Source organism: Hypomesus nipponensis, chromosome 6, assembly GCF_054491055.1.
Source record: "Hypomesus nipponensis isolate SF chromosome 6, ASM5449105v1, whole genome shotgun sequence".
In the NCBI taxonomy this organism is placed as follows: Eukaryota; Metazoa; Chordata; class Actinopteri; order Osmeriformes; family Osmeridae; genus Hypomesus; species Hypomesus nipponensis.
This window is the reverse complement of record NC_140366.1, coordinates 19,648,927-19,658,200: the sequence shown is the minus strand read 5'-3', so window position 1 is coordinate 19,658,200 and position 9,274 is coordinate 19,648,927. Positions and strand designations below refer to the sequence as shown.

Sequence of the window (9,274 nt, the reverse complement as noted above, 5' to 3'; positions counted from 1 at the left end):
CCCCTATAACCCCCCATCACCTCCCCTTGGCCGCAGCTTCCAAGATCTTCCCCAGAGTGAGGCCTGCAGCTCCCAGCACCCCCATGGCCCCCAGCCTCCCCATGGCAGCCGTCCCCATGGCAGCCGCCCCCAGCGCCGCCACCCCGAGAGGAGACGCTGCTGCGGAAACCGCCTCCATGCCAACGCCCTCCATCAGCGCCGGCCCGGTGAGGATGTCTCCGCGCAGCTTTACCTGAGTGTGGAACGGGCTCCTCGGTGCGCCCAGGATAAACGCCCCCAGGGCAACAAGCGTCACGGCCGTCAGTTCCAAGAGTGATAATCCCGGTGATAATCCCGGTGATAATCCCGGTGATAATCCCGGTGATAGTCCCGGTGATAATCCCGGTGATAATCCCGGTGATAATCCCGGTGATAGTCCCAGCGAGCCCAGAACGACCCCAGCCGTGACGGAAGCTAGAACCAGCAACGTCGTCTTCCTGGTTTTGAATTCCGTTTCCGAGGCAACGCCGGCGGCCCCCAGCAACACGCCCGCAGCAGTGGCCCCCCCCAGCAGACCCCCCACCCTGCCTGCTGTGCATGCTGGGAGGACGAGTCTCAGGGTGGCGAAGGAGGCCAACACAGCCCCCAGCGCCACCCTCTCCGCTCCTGCAGGCTCCAGGCCCACTACCACCACTGTTCCCAGGGCCCCACCCAGCACAGCTGCAGAGAGCAGCCCCACCCACAACACTGACCTCAGCATCAGCCCTGACCCCACCCCTGACCCTGACCCCATCCCTGACCCCACCCCTGACCCCACCCCTGACCCTGACCCCACCCCTGACCCCAGCCCAACGCTAAACCCCATCGCTGCCACGACAACCGAGTACAGCAGCAGCCTCTCTGACCAGTGTTTGCTTCTGTCTCTGGTTTCCTGAGTCCTCCGCTCTGATAGGGCCTTGAGGACAGCACACACGGTCACCATGGAGATCCCCATGGCGACCAGTCCGGAGAAGAACCCAAGGCTCCCGAAGAGGACGGAGAGGAAGAGGAAGAGGAAGATGACGGACAGGACCGCGGTCATCTCGTTGGCCCTGGGGAAGGGGTAGGCTGCCAGGACCATGATGCACTGCAGCAGGAAGTACATCCACCCGGGCAGGAGTCCCGCCAGCGTTCCGTTCGCCACGGCGCCGGTCACCAGGGCGATCCCTGCAGCAACCTCGGCCGGCCCCGCCCCTCCAAGCAGCCGCATCACCCGCCCCCCGACGAGGAGGCCGGTAGCCAAGGAAACGAGCGCCTCAGCGAACGCCAGGCACAAGGTCACGGCGCCCAGCCCGGCCACACCCACTTCTCTCGTTACCTGGGCAACAATGGCCGGCAAGGGTCCGATCGGGGCAGACGCCGATGCCAGAACGAGCTCGGCGAGGATGAAACCTGCCGACGCACTCCTCACCACTGCCCGCAACGCCCCCCACCCACCTGGGGACAGAGAGACACCTCATGAATGTCATTTTTTCCAGTCTTTACTTTCATTCATCTAAATTTGTGTAACAGGTGTTGTTGCGTTGCTCATAAGAAGAGATGGTCTAAGATATGTGCATCCATCAGATGAGAGACACATGCAGTCATGCACATCATCCACTAGGAGGCAGTGATGGACCAAAGTTAAACAGGGAAAGAGTCACCACGAGAGATACAGCACATTTTACACCATTGATTATAAACACACTCTACTTCTATGATTGCGGGCAGTGGTCACACAATCAAACAGACATCATGTGTCTGAATAAACCCTTCTTGTGTCTCTAAGAAGTTTAGCTGTGTCTCAGAACCACTCAGCTGTCACAACACATGGTAACATGAACCAGGAAGTCTGTTTGAAACACCAAACAGTTCAACAAACTGAACCTAGCAGATCATTTCTGACAGTTTAGAAGATTGAAACGCACTGATTTGGGACTAACTGTAGTTTTCACTGCTATACGTTTTTGTTGCTCTTAAACATTAGAACAGCTTTTCCTTATCAGTCATTCCTGCGACTCAGTAATATGAGATACAGTCGACTTGAATAAATATTTAAATACACTAAAAGACAAACATGCACTGCACAGGTCGTTGGGAGTTCAATGTTTGTGAAAAGTTGTAAAAAAGAGATATTTACCCATGTTTGTCTCTGCCATGGTTTTGCTTGCATGTCACACACACACACACTTCCTCTAGGGAGGTGGGAACTTCCTGTTTGTCTGAAGCTCCACCCCCAAGTCAGGATAATGTGATACTTCAGGATGTGCTGTCATTAATGACATTAACATAACACACTTCCTCCTCATCGCCTCTTCATTACCTCCTCCTCTTCCTCCCCCTCTCCTCTTCTTTCTCCCCCTCTCCTGCCCTCCTCCCCCTCTCCTCCTCTTCCTCACTCTCTTCCTCTCCTCCCCCTCTCCTCCTTTTCCTCCCCCTCGCCTGCCCTCCTCCCCCTCTCCTCCTCTTCCTCCCCCTCTCCTGCCCTCCTCCCCCACTCCTCCTCTTCCTCCCCCTCTCCTCCCCTCCTCCCCCTCTCTTCCTCTCCTATCACTTGGCTGCAGAGATGGAAAGTAACAAAGTGCTGTACTTAAACACATTTTTGTGATATAAGTACATTTACATGTAGTCATTTAGCAGACACTCTTATCCAGAGGGACTTACAGTGAGTACAGGGACATTCCCCCTTACTTCACTATTTAGTTTTTTTTTACAATTATTTACTTTCACTCCTAAACATTTTTACACAAAAACCTGTAGTTTCTACATCTTACATTTCAAATTCAGGCTCGTAAATTTAGTTTTAATCTGTATTTGTATTAATACTATTTCTTGTCATTGGTCTCTTCCTTTCATCGTGTGTGAATTTTTTTCTTCAAAAGGTTGAAAAAAAATTCTAACTAAGAAGGTTGGATAAAAAGGTTTTGAAAGGTTGGAAATAGTAGTAATGGCAACTTTTTACTTAAGTATATGTCAGACCCCATACTTCTTTACTTTCATTTGAGTGAAAAAGTGTAGTCAGGACTTCAACTTTTACCCCAGTCTGTTTAAACATGCATATCTTCTTCTACTTGAATAAAGGATGTGTGTACGTTTGCCATCTCTGCTGGTTAGTTATTTCTTGCTGACGACGCCACTATTCTCAACCCTAAGCTAGTAACCTGAGTCAGTTTATAGCCTGTTTTATAGTAATAACATTCTACGAACAAGCTCAACATATGATCTGAAATGCTTTAGTTTGTTCTGCCAAAATATTTGTATCGAGTGTAAGAATGCAGTTCTTACGTAGCCTACATTAAATATATATAATTTTACAAACTAATATATATAATTTTTCAAAAAGCGTCAACGTCTAACCTAAAAGAGAAAAAAAACATTAAGAATGTAACCGAACGCCCCTGTGGGTCAGCTGACAACCAGCCGCTGTGTCATGTGATTCTCACTTCCTGATCATGTCGTTTAGCGAAGTGGTTAAAGAAATGTGAGGCAAACTTGTTCCACAGTCAGAAGGCAGGCTACACTCTGTGCTTCAGTTTGCGTGGATGTGTATATCAAAAATTTAGCCCACAACAACAATTTAACAGTTACAGGTAAGTAGTCAACATTTTGCTATATCATGTTGTAAGTCATTTAGGTATACATTCGCGACAGCTCAGAGCTAATGGTTTTCACCGAAAAGTTTGGCTCTATTGTTGTACAAGGTTCTGTTTTGTGCAGAATGTGGTAGTCAGGTGGTATGTAACCTGTTGGTAGGCTATAGGTCGCTAGATGAATGCTTTCTACAACCGGAATATTAGGCACATTTTCCCGGCCCGGTTGGTGCTGTCAGACCGGTTACCTGCACATCTCACCACCTCATATAGAGAGAGAAACCTAGGCTATTGTTATTTTGGTTTCATCTAGATCCAACCCTTTCTGAACGGCCAGACAAGTGATTAGTCATTCACAGTACGATTAATGCATCCTGTATGCAACGCAACTTGAACTATAATTTATTATCTGTAATAATGACTAACACTGTGCGTTTTGTAATAATGACTAACACTGTGCGTTTTTCAGTAATGTACCTGGCCGTTGTGGTTTGTGTGCTGGCGCTCTCCCGGGCCACCCTGGCCCTAGACAACGGCCTGATGAGGACCCCTCCCATGGGCTGGTTGGCATGGGAACGCTACCGCTGTGACATAGACTGCGAGAACGATCCCAAGAACTGCATCAGGTTTGACTGACTACATCCATCACCTCCTACATCCATCACCTCCTACATCCATCACTGAATGGCCGAGAGAGAGAGAGAGAGGGAAAGGGAGAGGGAGGCAATGGTGTTTCCTGTTTCCCTCTCCTACCACACCAGTCAGTCAAGTCACCAAGTCAGCTGAATGTTCCATATAAAGTACAGCAGGAGATCAAGGATCAGAAGGGTGTGGTTGTCACAGTGTCCATGTGGTCAGAATCAAGGAACTGTGCATTTGCCAGGGACAGTGCAACAACAACAACAACAACCACATCTTAGCCCAACAAAGACAGAACATCTAAACAAAATCTGTCCCCCCCCCCCCCCAGTGAGAGCCTGTTCAGGGACATGGCTGACAGGCTGGCGGAGGATGGCTGGAGGGAGCTTGGCTACGTGTACGTCAACATAGACGACTGCTGGTCCTCCCATCAGAGGGACAAGAATGGACAACTGCAGGCTGACCCCAAGAGGTGAGGGCTCACGCTGTTCCAGTGCAGTCCCAGAAGCGGGCTGTGGTGAAGCGTTACTGCTCAGTCAGACTGGGGTGCAGCACCACCAGTGTTCCTGTTCCTGATTCGCCTGTCGTCTGCTCTCCTCGGGGGACGAGAGCCAATCAGAACAGGCCTGGACCTGGTGCTGAGGTCAGCTGTGTGTTGTCTGGTCTTCACAGGAACATTAAATCCATCAGTCCATCTTATCTTTACTGACGCTGTATGTGACTTATATGGAGGTTGTTAACATATATTGTAGCTGTGGAGGCCTTCTCTATTGGCCAGGGGTCATGTGAGGAGGGTGCTGACCTGACGCTGTCATGTGACATCTCTATCATCTTTTGGATCAAAGTAGCTTTGAGAGACATGGTATGTGTCTATATTCATTTCTCTGCATAATACAGGCGTATGTGTGTGGTACATGCTTGTAGAGGGTCAATTTCGGCCAAACAGCCAAAACAAATTCCCGATGGTTTAAAGGAAGATGGGAAACTGAACAGTGTATTAACATAAACCAAGTAATGTACCAGTGGAATTAAAGTTATTTGACTCTGGGTAAAATCAGAGCAAGAATGGTCAAAGTAAGTTTAAAATGAAATATACATTTAACACCATTGCAAATGAATGAAATCAATTACAATGCAAACATGTTACAAAATGAAGGTTAACTCTTACCGGCTCTACCATGATTATTGTAAACCAGAGATAGAAAGCATGAAGTGAGGAAGAAGGAGTAGGACAAGCCAGAGCTGAGGAGAAGGTCTCAGGACATCAAGAATCCACAGAACAATACTTCACAATTCCCTTTATACACAAGAACAACCAATCAGACCACTTTTTGACCCTTACTTATCAACATTTAACGAGCAATGCTACAGTAAGTTACACGATGGGGTGTGAGAGCCATCAAGTTGAGACCCCGTCCAGTAACTCCAGATTTGAGCATATGAGAGGTGGGGCAGTGTGGCAGGTTGACACCCAGCCTTCCATGCTTGTCTGTCTGTGTCTGTCTGTCTGTCTGTCTGTCTGTCTGTCTGTGTCTGTCTGTCTGTGTCTGTGTGTGTCTGTCTGTCTGTGTGTGTGTGTGTGTCTGTGGTAAGTATACGTCTCAGTGGTTCCTGGTCTCGACCCTCCCAGGTTCCCAGGGGGTATCCCCAAGCTGGCGCGCTACCTGCACGACCGCGGGCTGAAGCTGGGGATCTATGGGGACATGGGGACCCTGACCTGCGGGGGATACCCCGGCACGCCCATAGACAAGATAGACATCGACGCCAAGACCTTTGCTGCCTGGGAGGTGGACATGCTGAAGTACGACGGCTGCTACTCCAACGCCACGGAGCAGGAGCAGGGTGAGGGGGGGGAGGGGGAGAGGACGATGAGAGGGTGGAGGGAGGTATGCAGAGAGATGAGAGGATGGAGAGAGGGATGAGAGGATGATGAGGATGGAGGGAGGTATGGAGAGAGGGAGTGAAATAAGAACTTAAGAAGATGTTAGGTGTGTTCGACTTCATGCAGCATCTGCGTCGCCTGCAGCCCGGCTGACTTGAAGCAGCCAATCGCATTCTCAGCTGCAGCCAGCTGTCGGTGCAGCCGGTGCTGCATGAAGTAAAACACACCCGTTAATCCCAGCTGAACCAAACCCATCCATCCGTCTCCTCCCTGATAGGCTACCCACTCATGTCAAAGGCCCTGAATGCTACTGGCCGTCCAATCGCCTACTCTTGCAGTTGGCCCGCCTACCAAGGTGGACTTCCTCCCAAGGTAAGGTTCTCCTGAGGTCACTTCCTATCGGCTCCTAACATCTTTGTTAATTTCGCAGTGATGACACGCGCACGCATGCCAGTGTCCCTATGCTGTAGGACTCTGTACAACTGATTCTTGATCATCGGCTGTAGTTTCTATATGAACAGCTGTATGATGTTTTGGATGTAAGAAGTCAGACGTGTTAGCCTGACGTTGTCATACTCATAATTCTAGTCAGAATATGAGTCTGAAAACTCTTTGTTGGGCTGTGACTATGGGGCGTGTGTCAACCGAGCTCGTAAAACAAATGCCTCTTCGCTCAATTGGATAGACCTACAACCAATCAGAGCAATGTAATATGTTGTTTGTTGATAACAAATTCAACCCAAGCTCTCTTTGGTGACGTTGTTGATTACGTTACTGTTGATCATATGTCCATCATCGTATAAAAACCGCCCTGACCATTTCATTGGTCCGAACAGCTCCTGTTAGGATATAGTTTGTCCCCAATACAAGACCCTCCAGACCCAACTTCCCGACCAATGTTTTTGTGGGCGGGGCCAAGTTGGGCTGGCAGCCAGGCTACAGATGTGTGTGTTTGTGTGTGTTTGCTAGGTGAACTACACCCAACTGGGGGAGATCTGTAACCTGTGGCGTAACTATGCCGACATCCAGGACTCCTGGTCCAGTGTGTTGAGCATCTCTGATTGGTTCTTTGAGAACCAGGATGTCCTCCAACCAGCAGCAGGCCCTGGGCGCTGGAACGACCCAGACATGGTCTGTCTCTCTCCTGTCTCACCCCCTCCTCCCTGTGTCACCCCCTCCTCCCTGTCTCACCCCTCCTCCCTGTCTCACCCCTCCTCCCTGTCTCACCCCTCCCTGTCTTACCCCCTCCCTGTCTCACCCCCTCCTCCCTGTCTCACCCCCTCCTCCCTGTCTCACCCCCTCCTCACTGTCTCACCCCTCCCTGTCTTACCCCTCCTCCCTGTCTCACCCCTCCCTGTCTTACCCCTCCTCCCTGTCTCACCCCCTCCTCCCTGTCTCACCCCTCCTCCTCCTCACCCCCTCCTCCCTTCCTGAAACATCCCCGGAGCTTGTATAGTAAATATGGTGTGTGTGTGTGTGTGTGTGTCCAGCTGGTCATCGGAGACTTTGGGCTGAGCTGGGATCAGTCTCGGTCTCAGATGGCGTTGTGGGCCATCATGGCTGCTCCTCTCTTCATGTCTAACGACCTGCGCACGCTGGACAGCCGCGCACGCGCCATCCTGCAGAACAAGGTGGCCATCTTCATCAACCAGGACCCCATGGGCGTCCAGGGCAAACGCCTGTTCAAGGTAACATCCCAGCCACTGACAGCTTCAGGTCAGTGTTTACTGAACAAAGAGAACGTAACCATGTGTGTTCCCCTTCCTATCCTTGTCTCTCTTTCTCTCACCCCTCCCTCCCTCCCTCCCTCCCTCCCTCCCTCCCTCCCTCCCTCCCTCCCTCCCTCCCTCCCTCCCTCCCTCCCTCCCTCCCTCCCTCCCTCCCTCCCTCCCTCCCTCCCTCCCTCCCTCCCTCCCTCCCTCCCTCCCAGGAGAAGAGTGGTATTGATGTGTACTGGCGCCCCCTGTCTGGAAACACCAGCACGCTGGTGTTCTTCAGCAGGAGAGACGACATGCCCTACCGCTACCAGACCTCCCTGGCCAGACTCAACTACACCTCTGGGAGCTACCAGGTCAGCACCCGCTCTCTGTCTCTGTCTCTCTATGTTCCTCTCTCTCTCTCTCTCTCTGTCTCTCTCTCTCTCTCTATGTTCCTCTCTCTCTCTCTCTCTCTCTCTCTCTCTCTCTCTCTCTCTCTCTCTATGTTCCTCTCTCCTCTCTCTCTCTCTCTTTCTCTATGTTCCTCTCTCTCTCTCTCTCTCTCTCTCTCTCTCTCTCTCTCTCTCTCTCTCTCTCTCTCTCTCTCTCTCTCTATGTCTCTCTATGTTCCTCTCTCCTCTCTCTCTCTCTTTCTCTATGTTCCTCTCTCTCTCTCTCTCTCTCTCTCTCTCTCTATGTTCCCCTCTCTCTCTCTCTGTCTCTCTCTCTGACTCTCTCTCTGACTCTCTCTGACTCTCTCTCTGACTCTCTCTCTGGGCTGTGTGTACATACAGTATCTCCTGCTTGATTCTGTGAATGCCAAAGATGTCAGGTAGAAGCATGAGTGCTAAAATGACGACAACACTTGAGTCTCTCTCCAGGTCTCTAACGCGTGAATCTCTCTCCAGATCTATGACGTGTTTGCAGAGAGGGTCATGCCCACCCTGAAAGCCTCCACAGACTTCGTGGTGTCTGTGAACCCCACAGGTGTGGTCATGTGGTACGTGTCATCGCCCGCTGGACAGAAGCACTGGACACCCACCTCCAACGCTCTGCCACCCCACTTCCTGTAGCTGCCCCACCCACTTCCTGTAGCTGCCCCACCCACTTCCTGTAGTCCCCCCCCCCCCCTCTGATGACACATTGAAGCAAAGAATTTAGCACATTAATGTTTGTGATAAAAACAGAATGCTGCAGAAGTTGAATCAAAATTATTGCTTTTTTAACTTTTATACCGGAACCATGAAGTGGTCATAGAGATGGATGCTTGGGGACATGATTGTTCTCTCAGGGATAAAACTAAATACAGTCAACAGCCCCCCCCCATCACCATGGTAACTGGGGGGCAGATGAGGGGGGGGTAGGACTGTGTGCTCTGCGATTATTTTAATACAGCCAGTGATTTGTTTGTTTCTGTATGTTTTACCTTCTCAATAAAAGGCACTTTAATGTGGAGCTTTCAGCCGTCA

The 9,274-nt window shown here is 50.7% G+C and overlaps 2 protein-coding genes across 2 annotated transcripts; one reads left to right on the top strand and one right to left on the bottom strand.

Annotated features, from left to right (window-relative positions):
* Positions 1–16: 16 nt before the first annotated feature.
* On the bottom strand, positions 17–2,193 carry LOC146287544 (uncharacterized). Its single transcript, XM_084700299.1, has 2 exons — positions 2,138–2,193; positions 17–1,455 (listed from the first exon to the last, which is right to left on the bottom strand). The coding sequence occupies exons 1-2, from the start codon at positions 2,154–2,156 to the stop codon at positions 17–19; spliced, it is 1,458 nt and encodes a 485-aa protein (XP_084556425.1). The 5' UTR covers positions 2,157–2,193.
* A 1,235-nt stretch (positions 2,194–3,428) lies between these two features.
* naga (N-acetylgalactosaminidase, alpha) lies at positions 3,429–9,274 on the top strand. Its single transcript, XM_084700684.1, has 9 exons — positions 3,429–3,587; positions 4,057–4,213; positions 4,558–4,698; positions 5,857–6,068; positions 6,386–6,480; positions 7,078–7,239; positions 7,599–7,796; positions 8,039–8,179; positions 8,714–9,274. The coding sequence occupies exons 2-9, from the start codon at positions 4,059–4,061 to the stop codon at positions 8,876–8,878; spliced, it is 1,269 nt and encodes a 422-aa protein (XP_084556810.1). The 5' UTR covers positions 3,429–3,587; positions 4,057–4,058; the 3' UTR covers positions 8,879–9,274.